The sequence below is a fragment of the Ips typographus genome, linkage group LG9 (genome assembly GCF_016097725.1).
Source record: "Ips typographus isolate SLU linkage group LG9, UJ_Ityp_2.0, whole genome shotgun sequence".
Taxonomy (NCBI): Eukaryota; Metazoa; Arthropoda; class Insecta; order Coleoptera; family Curculionidae; genus Ips; species Ips typographus.
In genome coordinates, this window is record NC_138430.1 from 5,990,759 (window position 1) to 6,007,705 (window position 16,947).

At 36.6% G+C, this 16,947-nt stretch overlaps 3 protein-coding genes across 3 annotated transcripts; 1 reads left to right on the forward strand and 2 right to left on the reverse strand.

Moving 5' to 3' along the window:
* Window positions 1–313: 313 nt before the first annotated feature.
* Window positions 314–9,109, reverse strand: LOC145733647 (cilia- and flagella-associated protein 47-like). The gene is given in 26 exon segments (XM_081986565.1): window positions 314–691; window positions 753–1,085; window positions 1,138–1,450; window positions 1,515–1,762; window positions 1,816–2,018; window positions 2,065–2,348; window positions 2,400–2,631; window positions 2,846–2,977; window positions 3,043–3,310; window positions 3,366–3,804; window positions 3,854–4,171; window positions 4,225–4,494; window positions 4,544–4,783; window positions 5,169–5,384; window positions 5,386–5,688; window positions 6,040–6,379; window positions 6,431–6,864; window positions 6,919–7,160; window positions 7,217–7,264; window positions 7,405–7,511; window positions 7,568–7,671; window positions 7,774–8,061; window positions 8,111–8,300; window positions 8,358–8,515; window positions 8,572–8,748; window positions 8,803–9,109. Coding segments are annotated over 26 exon segments (6,441 nt in total). The 5' UTR covers window positions 9,025–9,109; the 3' UTR covers window positions 314–359.
* Window positions 9,110–10,390: 1,281 nt separating this feature from the next.
* Window positions 10,391–13,796, forward strand: LOC145733486 (aromatic-L-amino-acid decarboxylase-like). The gene is made up of 6 exons (XM_081986334.1): window positions 10,391–10,795; window positions 11,355–11,589; window positions 12,185–12,304; window positions 12,361–12,529; window positions 12,586–12,711; window positions 12,774–13,796. The coding sequence occupies exons 1-6, from the start codon at window positions 10,716–10,718 to the stop codon at window positions 13,559–13,561; spliced, it is 1,518 nt and encodes a 505-aa protein (XP_081842460.1). The 5' UTR covers window positions 10,391–10,715; the 3' UTR covers window positions 13,562–13,796.
* A 189-nt stretch (window positions 13,797–13,985) lies between these two features.
* LOC145733487 (3,4-dihydroxyphenylacetaldehyde synthase-like) lies at window positions 13,986–16,213 on the reverse strand. Its single transcript, XM_081986335.1, is given in 5 exon segments — window positions 13,986–15,074; window positions 15,128–15,187; window positions 15,189–15,248; window positions 15,308–15,542; window positions 15,664–16,213. Coding segments are annotated over 5 exon segments (1,482 nt in total). The 5' UTR covers window positions 15,744–16,213; the 3' UTR covers window positions 13,986–14,027.
* Window positions 16,214–16,947: the final 734 nt, after the last annotated feature.

Consider the following 16,947-nt stretch of genomic DNA (forward strand, 5'->3'; position numbering starts at 1 on the left):
ATAAATAACAATTTGCGTTTTTTTCCTCCCTTCCGTCCGAAAAAAAAGGGGATGTGGGTGAGATGGGACGAGTTAATTTCCATTGTGTCATATCCGAGAGTTGGTGTGTTATGACACATGCACAGCGCGTTTATAATTGTGTGTAATCGTGACATATTGGATGTAGCGAATTTATATGTCACGCAACTGATATACCTTCGATTTTGTTCCTGATTTTGATTATTGTTCAAAAATTTGTTTCACTTCCGCCCTACAGGGAATATATTATAGTGACCCAGTAAAAAGTCTATCATTCAATAAAAAACATTCCAGATTCTGTCACAATAATACAATCTTTACAAAATAAATACACTGACATTTTAGAAATCACTTTGAATGTCATTAGTCTCATTTTTAGAATCACCCTCTTGATCAAACATCAAATTGAACCGTCTTATTTCTGTTTGATTCACGCTTTTCAGTTCCAAAATGGTCGTCGTAGGTGGTTGATCCGTATCCCAATGCAGAAGCAATGAAACAGTTTCATCTGTTGTAATATCCTGGATGGGCAACGTTGGGAAAGGAAATGAGAACTGTTTGTTGGGCGTTATTTCGTACTCGACATTGTCGCTAAAGATGACAGAGGGTAACATAAAACCTTGAGGGAAGGTCTCCAGGTAGATTTTCAGTATCCGGAAAACGATGGGGTAACCTTAAAAGGTTATATGGTAAATTAGTTACATTTTCAGTAAATTCGTAAAAAATCAACGTACCAAAATAATCTTTCACCAAATTAATGGTATCTCCAGAAAAACAATTGTTACACAATGCAGTGGTACTCGTCCACAAAAAGTTGTTTTTACGTGGCAAGTTTACGACAAAATTCCGTGGACAACTGCGACTAAAGCCTCGTTTACACTTGCATATGGTAGTTTCAATGTTTGGTAATGCTTGCACTTCTAAATCTGTAATTTTGTCCTTGCCCAAAGTTGGTATCAGTGTTAGGTGCACGCAAAAATCCCCCACCTCATCGTTACAAAAATAGAGATAAAATTGTTCCTCCTTTTGTTGCAGGAAAACTGTGATCAGTGTAATTGTGGCTTCACCTAAATTACCAATTCAATTATTATTAACAAACAAAAGTATTACACGCACAACCTTTATCAGTAAAGTCACATTCTGATTTAGCTATATCGATTTGACGAGGAATGAATTGTTCTTTTAAGTGGGAAATAGCGTGAAGATCATTGAAGGACTCGGGTTCTTCAAAACAAATGAAGAGTTGGGCTTGGTACGTTTTGGAATAAGGGGATTTAAGTTTGATTTTTTTCTTGCACTCCTCGTAAATTTCCACTGACAGTTTGATTTTATCGCATGATGTTGTCTTGGGCACCCCTGTAACCACCACCGCCATACTTTTAGCGTATCTCTGGCCGGTACTTTCACCAGACAGTACCAAAATTGCTTGAGTCTAATTATAATAAAAACTAGTTAATCTATAGCTAATCTAATAATGTTTGGACTATAAACTGTACGTGTAGTACTCGTTTGGCCCAATAAGTCAGTTTAAGGTTCTTAGTTTTGCCTGGAGGGATGTTTAAGATCTCCGAGTCTAGCTGGAATAAGCTGGAACCTTGTCCAAAAAATATAGGAACGTATTGTATAGGTACTTGTCCACAATTTTGGACGGTGAAATTATAGGAAGAAGATTCGGAAAGAGGTGCTTCAATGATGACATCATAACTAGGGTGGAAGTGGGGCAGAACCTCATACAGGTAGGTCACTAAAATTATTCCATAAAATTGCACCATTTTTTCTCGTTGGCGGAATTCGAACCAATTAGAATGATTTTCACTTTATTGGCTTGGACAATCATTTGTGGATGCACATCAAAACTGAACTTAACACTTTTCCACGACTGTACCACCCTGCAAGCGTTATGCACTTTTTGCTCTACGTTTACAGGAAATGCATACAAGTCACTCAAACTTGCTTTCAAATAAGGACAGTAGGCTAAGGTTACAGTTGCCAAGGCAACACTACAATAACAAAATTGTTTTTTGAAAACTAGAACAATCGAACTACCTGTCACTGAAGTCACTGAACTCCTGGAAAAACTGAACACTTTCAAACTTTTCTCTAGGCCATAGCACACTTTTCTGCCGATTATAATGGTACTCAATCCACAAAAGCAATTTTGCGTCACACGTGAATCTATCCTGGAACCTCGACTCCTGCGACTTGAAATACACCTCAAACTCCTCACGATCTTTACTGAGAAACTCCATCGATTTTTTTGTAGCTTCAGAAGTAACTCCACAAGGTTGAGGGACTGATTTAGGGTCAACGGTTCGTTGCATAACCAAAACCTGTTAAACACTTGTTGTTGTACTGTTTAACTGTCACTAGATTGACTAAACCTTGTAGATGTGGAAAAACAGATCCATCCATTTCTGTTTACTAAACCGGTAGAAAGTGACCTCGTCGTACTGATTGATTTGGGTAAAGTGTTGGTATTCTTTCGGTTGCAAAAGATGTTCAGGATCCAGACCGGGTACCCAGACACCCTGACTTTTTAGAAAGGATAAGGTTTTCTGATACACCTCTAGTTTGTATGTGGTTAATGTGGCCACGTCTTGACTGGGAATCACACTGTAACAATTACTTATACGTATGTAATTTATGGACTAAGAAAATCCACATGAAACATGTGCAGTGGGTAGTTTGTGATTGGTCAAAAAAAGAAGCTTACAGCTTACTGCTTTTTCTTGACCAATCTCAAACTACTTAGAAACAGTGTACCAACTTACACCAATAATGCTTATTAGTTTAAGACACTACAAAAAATGAAAATACTGTTGTTTACCTGCAGTCAATATATTTGAGTACGGACTTGTCAATCAAATTAATCAAGAATCGTACAAGTGGTAACATTGGAGAAGTCTTTTTTCGTCTTCCTGGATTACTTTCCTTCTCCTTTGTCACTTCCACTGGATATCTGAAATAATATTGATTGTTGCACAATCAAGGAGGGTTGAACTAGAGGTTAAAACTGGCCCTAACCTGGCTATATCATCAGGTAAACTATAGTAATGTTGATAAAAGTATCCTTGAGCGTAGAGCCAACGCTCCATTATGTAGGATACGTCCCTCATCATTTTGGCGTATGGTGATTGATCGGAATTTAGTGGAAAAAGTGGATAAGTGGAACATTGTAGATGTAGAGATGGAAAATGTATCACCAGAGAGGAATCACAGCAGGCGTACAGTTTTAAAGTTAAAGTTGCAGGACAAGAGCAGGAAAAAATTAGTACGTCTTCAACAGTGCAGTCTGAAATCAATTTAAATTTGAAAACATTCCCATTTCTGCTTCTTCTTTATCAAACCTGCTTTAGGGTTGTAAACTATACGATAATTCAGTATAGTTTTCACTTTTGACGTTTGGCCCTCATAAATTACGTCAATTCCAGGACAGTTACTTGTAAGTGTGATTGTCTGGTTGCATACATGTTGAAGAAGTTCAATTTGAATGCACTTTTCTTCTCTACAACCTGGTGTGCATGGTGTGAAATACAACGACTTGGTACTGCTGACAATTTGTGGTTCTTGGTGATTTCCTTTCAAGGTTATATAGTTATAAGCCACTGTTTCTGAGTAGGTTTTCACAAAAATTGGAATAATTTCAGTTACGCTGCCGTATCCTTGCGGTTCTAAATGCACCAGTCCGGTCCAGGACTCATTCACGCCTAGATTGATTGTAATAGTTTGGTTGTCGCTGTTTGAGCAAATGGTAAACCATGTGAGTTCGTCCAAATTCAGAACCAACTGCAAAAGAGTACTGCAATGACCACGTTTGCTCTGGCTTCAACTATACCTCTTGCTCAGTATTACTAATGTTGGTTATTTCAAAAGTGTCACTTTTCTGATTAGTGGAGCACAAGTCGATTTCCAACTTGTCGAAATTCAGCCATGCTTGGTTGGCAGCACAAAGGAGTTTCAAAGTTTTCAGTTTTCCCACTGACGTTTGAGTGTTTTTCAGGTAAAACTGTCCTTCTAAAGAGTCTGGACAGTTTAGTTCTGGTGGGCCAACCTGCCCATTTAGTACGTAAGGTAAATAAATGCAGTACGCCACTGCTTCTTTAGGACGAAACTCTATGGTTAAGTCCGTTTTAGATTGCGGAGCCAGAACCAACTGGATCAAATGTCAAGATAAGTTAGGAAAACAACATGGTGGTCGTATGGTACTTTGGTAGTGTTGACATTATCTCCTTGCTTATTTCTGACGGTAAACTCTGGATAATCACTCAACGCAAATTGCAAGTAATTGGTTGTATTTGTATTGTCGTTGAGCAGTTTAAAAGGGGCTTTAACCACACATCCGGCAGGGATTTTTGGAAATTTTATGAAATCTGGTTTAAAAGCTACCAGTGGAAAAACCACGTTTCCTTTCAGAGTAATTTTCTTAATGTGTTCATACTGGAAAACCAATGAAACAGTAATGGTAAATTCCAGAACCTAAAAATTAATCAGTTAAAAGTTTTTCATGATAAAGAATAACCGACACCTCTTCAAATTTGACAGTAAAGCTAACTACTAAATCACCCTTTTGCCAAATAAGCGCCTTTGTAGGGGTGATGGTTAACTGAGGTATTCTTTCCTCCAATTCAACATTCAGTGTTACCAACTGATCAGAAGTGTTTATGATTATAAGATCTCGAGAGGCTTCAGTGTATAAGGGTAGATTTTGGAACTCCAAAGTTTCGCTACTGAGTGTTATTGGAGCTTTTTTGTTGTTGAAACAAACCTGAAAAAGAAATTGTCTTTAGCTGTAAGTACCAATCTCGTCTTGACTGTTTTTAAAAAACATATACTTTTTATTAAGTAGTTCAAAAAGATCCGGTTTAATTTAGTTATATCGTGTTAAGATGTCCGGTAATAATGTTATATAAAAATCTTCCACGTCACGTTACGGTGATTATCGAAAAATAATAGGGATATAAAAGTTGCGCATTAACCCGTGAAATACAATTATAAATTACACAACAAATGTGTCTAGGTGCGCCTTTGTTTTATTGAGAAGTCGTTAAACTGACTGGGAGGCCGTCTAGAAGATTTGGTCACATTACTTCCTAGTTTAAACCCCCTTCTGATTTTTTTACTTACTTAATTAAATTGACTTGAACACTTACCTCTACAAGTTCTTTAGATCCGCTCTCTGACAACACTTCAATCTCTTTAATAGGAGCAAAACCCACTTCAGGATTAAAAGTAATTGTCACTATCATGTTTTTTCTAGCTGGTATAATTCCCTTAATCGGAAAGGCGTCCAAATGGAAATACCTGGTATCCACTTGGAAGCCTACGTCACTGTTCAAAGGATTGAACAGTTCCAAAAAAGCAGTTTTTTTCCGTTGCCACTATATGCAGTTCCTTGGTGCGACATTTGACAGTGTTGGCCACTACTGTCGCCAACACTGTCAGATCGATTACGTGACAGAAATTCAGGATAATAAACACTGGCAAATGATGGTTGCCGCCCAGGTCCGATTGGTAGGTAAAGTCGATGTTGGTTTGGGAATGTTCCGCTAAAACAAACTCATTCCGGGGTATTTTAATGGAACTGTAGAAGGATTTGACAGCGATATGGATTGGGATACTATTCCGGTTTTCTAGTGTAAACTGGTCAGAACATTGACAGTCACCAGCCAACTAGAAGATAATTCTGATAAGTCTATCAATTTCAAGGTGTCAATTGGTAGAGTGAAAAAAAAATTATAAACTTCCTAACAAGAACACCCAGTAAATATTGCACTCGTGCAATATAGTAGTTTACATGCAACGTGCTTGCACTAATCAAATATTATTGTAAACATCAAGTTTAAGGTTAAGGTCAGATGCAACATGTTTGATTAATGTAATCTCAAACAGTTATGACGTAAGGAAATATTTCAAAACTTTATCATACAGTGACAACCGCAGTTAGCTGTTAAGTGATCGCATATTTGTATTTCTGATGTTACAATCATAAATGACGTAACTGCCATTTGAACTGAAACTTACTTTGCCAAGTTGTATAAATTTGGGAGTGACAATTACATCGTGAATTTGATAGGGCGTCAAAGGGACAAACAAGTTTTGTTCGGGTTGACTGACCAGCAAAGGACAAGTAGCTTTTTTGATGCGAAATTGTTCCATCAAAACTCGTTTCTGATTGGTTATCACGTAATCTTCCAGCTCTTTCTCGTGTTTTAACATTCGCTTATTATTGGGTAAACTCCTTATGTACTGTAAATAGTAGGAATGAGTTTCGGTTTTTAATTTTTGCTGTTGAGCTGTCAGGTCGTAATCCACATCAGTGCTGGTGACCAATCTTGGTAGTTGTGCACATATTGTTTTGCATCTAAAAAAAATTAGTCAAAAATTCTACACCAACCAGCCTGGCATTAGTTACGGTATTGTATTTCTCCATGGTCGTAATTTAGTTGGACGGTCATTGGGAAAAGCAATAAGAGCCTGATTATCTTTATTAAAAACCACCAAACGTTTATCAGTTATTGCAGCTTTGGGTTTTTGAATTTTAGTACTAAACCTAACATCATCCACTAAATACCCTATTTCATTGCAATTTTTAGGGGTGATTCCTGGTAGAAAACTTGGTTTCTTTTGTTTTTTTTTGCACTGATCTCCAGCATACTCAGCTGAGTATTCTACAACGTAAGTTAATGTTTTAACTTTGATCAAAGTGGTGTTTTTTTGGAAGAGTAAATCCAAAAGCAGTCTGGCTGTTGTTAATCCCATTTGAGTTGGTCTAACTCTTACGGTAACCTCCACATCCTCTTCAGGAGGTAAAAAAATTGTTTTCCTGTCAAATTCCACTCCAACCACCTTTTTTGAACAAAAATTGTCAATCCAATCAGTAAACAGTCAGTATTATCCAACCTTATCACTGTATTTCAATACTAAAGGTAAAGTTTTAGAGCAGTTCCGAAATATCAAAGTTTCCACTCTGGTTTCGTACACTTTCAACTCGTCTAACGTTAACTTTTCTGGTTGGACAGTCACGTGAGGTTCTTCCACTTCCCCATACAAGACCATAGTAACGCACTCGTTGGGTAAAAGAGTGATTTCTCTAGGTTTATCCATTTTAATATTGGTTACGGATACCACTGATATTGTATCCGCTATTGGGGTCATAAAAAGTGACCTTAATGACTTGATTATCATAAATCATAATTACCAATGATGAATGATGGTTGGCGTAGTAGGCCTTCATCTGGTACGTTGCCTGTAGAAAAAGTTTGATTGTTTTGTTTTGTGATTGGTCAAAAAAAGCAGCAAGCTGAAAGCTGCGTTTTTTGACCAATTACAAACTACCCATTCTGTTTTGATTAGAAAATAATTAAATGGTAAAAAACAGAAATTTACAGCTTTTGTTCTTAAATCGGCCACCATCAACTCTGCACTTTCGTACATCGATCACCACATTGCATATGTAGTAATTGCTGGTCAAATGACACTTTTGAGGAGCATACCTATAAAATACAATTTATTAAATCGTTAGAATTAAAATATTGCAAATTGGTATCACCTAATTCCCATAACAAACTTCTGATCTTTTAGTAACCGTCCTTCCAAAGGTGAAATGTTAAAATGTTTGAAATTAGCATCAAACTTTTCCGCATCTTTATATTGCTGAAATAGGTATTATCAATTTTATCAAATATATTTAGCCTGACACAGTGTTGCCATCATTACTACATAAAAATTCAATAAATGTTTAGTTTTTTCTCTTACCATTAAGATTTTATTGGCTCTACCTATAACACAGACAACAGCAGGACAACAACTATGATTCTGCATGATTACGTTCCTTTGATGTTCCACACCCACAAAACTCCTTGGGAAATTCAGAATCATTAGATTTTTATCGGATAAAGGGTAGTCTACAGTTAAGCCGGCTTCGATAAACCGTCCCTTAACGTGTACCCTTTGCAACGGTTCTGTTTTGATCCAAAATTCTTGGTTGAATGGTCCTTTTTCGGTTCCGAATATTTCCACTGCGATGTTTTTGGTTTCACCTGGCTGATTTGGGAGTTGGATTCAAATGGTAAAGTTGTAAGGACTTTAGTACCTGCAAAGTGCCTTTCATGGGCTCTACTATAAGTTGTAGGAGATTACGACCCAGATCGATAGAAAACTGGCCTTGTTTCGTGCCGGTGTTGGTGATTTGGATTTTTTTCGCTTCAGACACTATACAAATGTCGATTTCTCCAAAATCCACTTGCTTGGGTGTTACGTTGATTTGTGAGTAACAGGTTGTTCTTAAATAAAATCCTTAATGTCAGTTGAGTGTGTGTTTAGTATCAAAACTAACTTACACCAAAAGATCATATTGGACACTTTGGTTGTTAACGCGGATTTCCATGGTAGCTTGAGGGATTGCAGTGGGTTTAGTGTATACGTATTTAATTTGTCTGGATATACTTAGTCCGGAAGAAAGGGTTTGCCCTAAAGGTATAGGGTTGATTTTAAAAGCCTATAAACAACTCTCCATTGTTAGTAGTAATAAAATTAGTTAATTGATACTTTTACTTTGGAGGATGGACTGAATATTCGTACATTAACTATGGTTTTGCCGTAATTGGTGATGGTTAACGTTCTCTTAAACATTTTACCATCATAGGCGTCTTTAAACACCATACGACCTGGATCGATTTTAACATTCTGGATTTTGAGGGGCTTCTCTAAATCGCATATAGACTGTTCGGACTGAAAATTGATTTGTTTTAAACGCAATAATCCAAGAAAGTCAATGGTTCAAACCTTTCTAAAATAGGTTGCATAAACATTACGATCGACTTCCATTCGGCTCAACTTTTCGCCACTGGTTACGTCCTCGAATGACCATACTCTCGGTTCTGAAGACCTTTTGATCCAGTTTGGTAGTGGCAACGTCCCGAAACCTGGTTTCAATCCAAGGTCCAGAATCTGAGACTCTTCCTCTGTTGAACCTTCGTAAGAGTTTTCTTCAGATTCTACCCACATTAGTGTAGATACGTTATTAATAACAAAAACGTCAGAAAATTGTTCAGATATGTCAAAATATTTAACGTTTAATTGAATTTCATTGTTGAAAGTTGAAGTCATGTGGGAGATTTGCGTAAATCGCAGTGCTGTTTGTAGTTTGTGATTGGTCAAAAAAACAGCAAGCTGAACTGAACAACTACTTGATTTACGTTTTCCTTGCCTATAATAAAAGTATTTTTTACTGGGGAATAATAACTATTTTGGAGATCACACAAACAAAATGTCCATTCTTGACTTGATATTATTACATTATCAACGGCACTGTTAAATTCCTCTTTGTGTAACTTTTGAAGGAGATGATAAAGTGCGCCTCCAGGATCCGGGATGAAACTCGCTCCCAGCTAGGATCAACAATCAATCACGTGGCTCGGGGACCGAAAAAGAGTTCCCTAAGGAGGACAGGAACATTTTGCAATGATTAATGGGAGCGGATGCGGTACACGAGTTGCGCCGATGCTCGGGAGAATTTCGTTTTAGTGTGTCGATTTATTTAAAGTGATGTTTTTTGGCTACGAACAACTTACTTTTTGTAGCAATTTTCTTTACTACTAAATTTAGTCAAAAATGCACTCAAATATTTTTAAAATTAGTGTTTTCTCACTAAGAAAAGCTTCTAAAATAGCAATACAGCCTTAATTTTTTTTAATTCTATACCAAAGGTGAAAGTAAATAAGACAAACATTTCATTGGCCCTTTTTGTAACAATATAACTTAGGACACTATAGTGAGTTATTTTCAATTTCAGCCTTACTCTGTAAATATTATTTATGGCAAAAATCAAAGTAGAATGAGATGACGTAGTAATGTAAGTGACTTCTTGTCACAATAAAAACATTTACTTTTCTATTACATTGCTGAGTCACCATATAAAAAGTTTTGATTGTAAATCTCACGGTCAAGAACTCAGTTCGATTACCTTGAATCAGAATTTTTTAGATAATCTCTAGAAATGTAGTTATACAACCCTAACAACACGATAATAAAAAGTAATAATTTTACGGTTATTTAAAAATGTGTTGCACGTATTGACGTCATTTAAAATCGTTTCTCAACTTACTAACTAACCTTTGACTTTGAATTGATTAGAAAGAACATGAGTGGATTAACTTACCATGTGTTAACCCTTGATGAACTTGGTGCAACGTGTTTCGACTTTTCCGGTTTTTTGAAACTGAAAATTGACGTAGTTTACAACGAAATTTAATGAGTTTAACAGATACGACTTAAAAAAATAAACTAAAACCGAGATTAAAAAATGTAATCGACCTGAGACCTTGACGACCACGTGACTCTCGGTTTTCCTCAGTTCTTTCCTCCTCAAACCAGTCGCCCCCATCGTATAAATACTTTTCTCAGCACCTGCGGACTTTTATTAGTGAATCAAGTTGCACAGCGGTAACAGTATCAAAAAAATAAGTGTTACGTGTGTTACAGTTTCTGAGATACGGACGGGTTTTCAGCAGTACTTAGGAGAACGTGAAAGTGTGTATAATCATCGGTCGTAGTAGTGTCATGGACTACTTTTTTTCGTATTTATAATTGGACGCGTTAACTAATAGAGAGAAAGTGATTTATCCGATCTGGTCGCTGGGATATAACAATTTTTGGCAGTGTTTCGTAACGACCATTTACTGAACCGTCAGAAAAAAATGGACGCGGATCAATTCAGAGAGTTTGGTAAAGCCGCAGTGGACTATATTGCTGATTATTATGAGACTATTCGAGATAGGTATGTTGTTATTAATTATCCCTTTTATAACATCACATAGTTCCTACAATCTAAGAAATAAACATTGAACTATTAAAATTGAAGTAAGTACACAAAAACCACTTTAAGAACCCTCAATGCTCATTTTCCTGCCTATCAAGAATTTTAAAAAACAAAAAAAAAATGAAAAATAATTACAATTTGAAAAAAAAAACAAATATACAGTTCACTTTTGCTTGTCATAAGTTGCCATTCTTACGGTAAATACAACTAGCTACATTTTCTGTTTTAAGCAAATTATGTACTACCATAAGAACACCTCTTCGAAATTAACCTCAGTAAGTAAGGACAAATACTTATTTTATTATTATTAGTTCATAGGGCAACACTCAAAGTGTTTTAACTTACAGTGAAATTTGTGTTCAAATCAATGTATAAAGCCTGGTAAAACTGGTAAAAAGGGTAACATCTAGTTTGTCGACCTTATAGCGGAATTAGTTGACATTTTAGAACATTTTTAGACTTTTCAAACTAAAATCATTACAACTCTTTTCAGTTATAAATGTATGTTTTTTTCTAGGCCAGTCCTGTCTAATGTACAGCCTGGTTATTTAGGCGATCTACTGCCGAAAGAACCTCCACAGACTGGAGAATCGTGGAGGGACATCCTACAGGACGTGGACAGAATAATAATGCCAGGAATTACCCATTGGCACAGTCCCAATTTCCACGGTTATTATCCTTCTGGACAATCGTATCCTAGTGTTGTAGGGGAACTCATGAGTGCTGGTTTGGGAGTAGTTGGTTTAAGTTGGGTAAGTAGTAGGCAATTAAATTTAAAAATAATGACTTAAGTAGTCATTGTCTGAATTAGAATGAAGTTGAAAAAAAAGTAACGGTCTTTAACATTGATTTTGTATTTTACAGTTGCCAACTTCTGATATCTAGTTGTTAGTAAATACTTTGCGTAACATATTCTTCCGGTAACCACATAACTCGTGATGGTGCAAATCGACGAACAAATTGAGATTAGTCTTATTTAACTTTCTCCAGGTCAGACTGATTTGGTAATATTATGATAGCAGACCTGGTGGTTCACTTTTTTTAATCTTTAAAATGACTTGCAGATTTACAAGTTGTTAACCGAGAAAATTTTAGTTTTTATGTATACCTAGAGGAAGTGGTCCAAAATTTGCATATATTACCTCTTGCATCACACGGGTGACCTGTTGTAATATTTTACACGCAACAGACTTTGTCCAATACTCTTTTTTATTTTAACTGCACGTTTGGTTTACCTTGTTCTGCACTTGACTTTCAATTTAACGCTCATTCAATAATGTTCAGCCAATATTATCTGTTAATGACTTTGAATTTCGAAGAATTTTTCATAAAAGCATTTTATTGTAGATTGCAAGTCCCGCAAACACTGAACTCGAAGTGGTGATGATGAACTGGGTGGGCAGAATGCTTGGATTGCCTGAAGTATTCCTTAATTGCTCGAAAGGTCCTGGAGGAGGAGTGATCCAGGTAGGTTTTGTCCAATAGGAAAAGTAGATCAAATTTTTTAACATTTTTATTCACAGGGATCAGCTAGTGAGTCCACTTATGTAGCTTTGTTGGCAGCCAAAGAGAGAAAAGTCAAAGATTTACGTGAAATCAATCCTGAGTTAACGGAAGCTGAAATCAAAGGAAAACTAATTGCCTACTCTTCGGATCAGTCGAATTCTTCCGTTGAAAAAGCCGGATTACTGGGTAAATATTTCACACAAATCATCCAATTATTAGTAGTTTTAAAATATAAAATACAGGTTCAATGAAAATGAGGCTGTTACCCACTAATGAAAAAGGTCAATTAACTGGAGTTGTGTTGGAAGAAGCCATCAGAAAAGATAAAGAAGCTGGACTAATCCCTTGTTACTGCGTAGCCACTCTAGGTAAGCACATCTACTCTATAATATCAGTAATAATAACTGAAAAATAATAAACAAATCTACAGGCACAACTCCAACTTGTGCGTTTGATAATCTGGAAGAACTAGGCCCAATATGCAACAAAGAAAACCTCTGGCTGCACATCGATGCGGCCTACGCTGGTACAGCTTTCATATGTCCAGAATATCGTTACTTAATGAAAGGAGTGGAACTAGCCGATTCCTTTAATTTCAACCCACACAAATGGATGCTGGTCAACTTTGACTGTTCAGCAATGTGGATCAAAGACGCCAAATATCTGGTGGAAGCCTTCAACGTGGAGCGCATCTACCTAAAGGACCATCATCAAGGTTTAGCCCCAGAATACCGACACTGGCAGATTTCGTTAGGACGAAGGTTTAGAGCGTTGAAGTTGTGGTTTGTCCTGAGAATTTATGGCGTGGAAGGACTTCAAGCGCACGTCAGAGGTCAAATTCGTTTGGCTCAGTATCTTGTTGAACTATTGGAGAATGATAAACGATTTGAAGTATGCACCTGCAACATGGGATTGGTCACGTTCAGGTTGAAAGGGGAAGATTCATTGTCTGAGAGGCTTCTGAGCAAAATATGCGAAAGGAAGACTCTGTTTCTTACCCCAGGGCATTTGAACGGAAAATACGTAATCAGATATGCTGTTTGCAGTCGGTTGACTGACAGGAGCGACGTGGAGTTCTCCTGGAAGGAAATCCAGGAATCTGCTGAGGAAATTCTACCTTCAGCCACGAATAAAGTGACGGACATAAGCGAGAAACATGGATTACCCTCGCTGAACATCAAGTGTTGTGTCAGTGAAAGTGTGGAGAAAACTAAATAGATACCAATCTTTGATGTAGTTCAGACCAAAATACCTCGTGAATTTTTTTAAGCGTTGCATTTGAGGGATATCAATTGATATTTAATATGTATAATAGTAAATAAAGTGAATAAAACATATAGTAGTAGATACAAAAATTAGCTTTTTAGTTTAGCTATAGAAATACATGTGATAATTGATTTTGTACTAAAAGCAATTACGTATACTTTATGGAATAAAAGTGTAAACAAACTAAGTAATTTGTTTTTTTACTTTTCCTCTCTTATAAATTATTGTAGTGAACGCAAACATTATCAACAGATAAGTCCTCCAATTTGGTGCACTTATATTCCAGCCCAACCGAGAATCTAGATATTACCAATTGAATAATGAATAATCCAAATTTTAGTGAACTATCATTTAACAGCTTAATAAAACCACCAACTTTACCACAAAATTTATTAACATCAACATAAACCTTTATCTTCTAAACTCGACTAGAACCGTACATCCTCTCAACATCCTTTGAATTAATTAACTGGTCGCCTTTAAGTGATTTTAACACTTCAGTAGTCTGCGAGGAAATTTCTTCCCAAGAAATGTTAATATCCTCATACTGAGTGAACCGGCTGCATACCACAAATCTGAACAACAACTGGCCTTTGTAGTAATACGGCATAATGTAGATTTTTCTCCTTTTCGCAATTTTGTCCAAGATGGCGTGAGTGACAGATTCATCAGCTAACAAACGGAAGCAAATCACCCCCAAACTGGATACGACAACCTCGAACCGACTATCCGCCCTAACCAAGCCCTCTAAATGTTTGGCCAAAGCTAACTGGTGTCTCACGTGTTTTTGAATCCCTTCCACACCGTAAATTCGTATCACAAACCAGAGTTTTAGAGCTCGAAACCTCCTCACATCTGGAATTTGTCGATGTTCGAGCTCCGGTTCGAATTGTGAGACTTTGAGGCTGGCTTTAGTTTTGAAAGCTTCTTCCACGTACTTGCAATTACGGAACCACATGGCAGAACAGTCTCCGTTGACTAACATCCATTTGTGAGGATTAAAATTGAAAGAATCTACGTACTCAATGCCATTGAGGAGGTAACGATATTCTGGACAAGCTAATGCTGTGCCTGCATAAGCAGCGTCAATGTGCAGCCACATATTTTCTTTTTGACAAATTCTGCCTAGTTCTTCAATGTTATCCATTGCGCAAGTTCCAGTAGTACCTAAAGAGGCTACGACGCAGAAAGGAATAAGTCCATCCTCTTTGTCCTTTTTGATGGCTTCACTTAAGGTGGTACCCCTTAAAGAACCTTCAGAATCAGTAGGGAGGAGCCGCATTTTAACTGAAGCAATCAGTCCAGACTTCTCCACTGATGAGTTTGATTCCTTGGAAGTGTAGGCGACTAGTTTACCTTCAATCTCCCATTCTTCCATGGTGCAACGGTCTGAAGTTTGGATTTCTTGGATTTTCTTGTGTTTTCCTGAGAGAAGTCCTACTAAAGTGGAATCACTAGCTGCGTTCTAGAATAAGAAAGATTACAAAAAAAGTAAAGGTTGTGGGAGTAGTTCCTCACCTGGATTAACCCACCTCCCAGGCCTTCAGAACAATTCAGAAAATCTTCAGGTAGACCCAGGAATCTTAACCAGCCAGTCCATAACTCGCACCTCTAATTCCACGACAGCAGGACTGGACTCCTGAATACATCTCAGTTTGGTTACTTAAATTAAAAGCTAAAAATAGTGAAAATACTAACCCATTTTGTGGCAACCGCTCCAATTCCGGCCATAAAAAGTTCACCGACTATAGCAGGGTAGGACTGTCCAGTAGGAAAAAAAGCATGGAAATATGGAGAGTGCCATTGGGTCAGTCCGGGCACTATGGATTTGTTAATGTCCTCCATTATGGATGTCCAGCTTTCGCCTTTTTCGGGGGCCCTTTTGGGCAAAGCCTTGGTCAAATAACCTGGTTCTACGCTGGGTAAAACCGGCCTGTAAGTTTATATAATTATATCATTTTACTTACACAGCTTATACTAGATTAGTTATTTTTACTTTCTTCTGTCTCTAAAAAGAGATTTTTTACTTAAATACAATTAATTTTGTTACTCACAGTTTTCGGATATCTTCACAATAGTTTGCGATGTAATCAATAGACGCGCACGCAAATTTCTTGAACTCCTGTATGTTCATCTTAGTTATTACACTATCTTGCACAGTATGCCGTTAATCTGACGAGAAGCGAAGAAAACACCGGACCACTTTCTCCATTTTACGCTTAAATCACCTGTAATAATACGTAACAACTTGACCACCTGTCTTTTTTTTGTTTTTGTAACCGGGTCGATGTCATAATATAATAAATATACGAATATTTGAACCAGCAGAGAAGATACGGATAGTAGGTCAGTCAAGTTTATTTAAGATCAGAAAGTTTATGGTGAAGAAATGTTGTTTAAAGACCTAAAGTAGTTACGTTTTGGCGTTGATTAGTACCATCATCAAAATAAACACATTCACTAACTATTCTCTTTACATTGCAGTTGTAGTGGTGGTATTTATTCTAGACAAATGGTGGAGGAGCTCTTATTGCTATAGGTCAGACACACTGTTACTGAGTTTAAATTGTGAATTTGTCTCATCACTTCAGTTTAGAAGTAGCTGAAATTATGTAAAATGGTCCGGTTAGTAGATTTTAGTAAAAATAAACGTATTAAACCAGTACGAACGAATTAAAATTCGGTTATAGGGAGTTTACTGGACAAGTGGTGGATGAAAAAGCGCATTACTGTGATAATCAAAAATTTTCTGCTAAAACCTGACCAAAGAAAATATTTACAAACACTCAAAAAAATGTTTATCAAGTAATTCCAGTCCCCTTAACTTTCAAATTGTTACAAATAAAGTTATTGTTATTGTCATAAGTGGTAAACAGCAATTGATAACAAGATGTAATAACATATGTCTCCGTACAGTAATACTGAACAAAACTGATAATAGACATTTTAAGTATACACTTGAATTGTTTTCATTATTTTGTTAAACATTTATATTGGAATATACAGTAAAGTATGTCGACAATCAAGTCTATTTGGTTTGAGATGTAGGATAATAGATAATTCTAGGACATGTAAATTCTCTAACAGTGGTATAATAAATGTCAAAATTGAAACATCTTTTATTTTACGTATATTATCCGTAAAAAATGTAATTGATTAGTCTAGTATTTATTAACTAGAAGTAGTTCTATTTTTGATTGATAAACAACCTGTGTAGCATTGTTAGGTAAATATGCTTTCAAGGTTAATGATATCACAAGCAGATGCTTCCACATTAATGCCTCGTAATAATTATCAATATCGCTTAATTTGGATGAATCTTGAAAATATCAACAAAT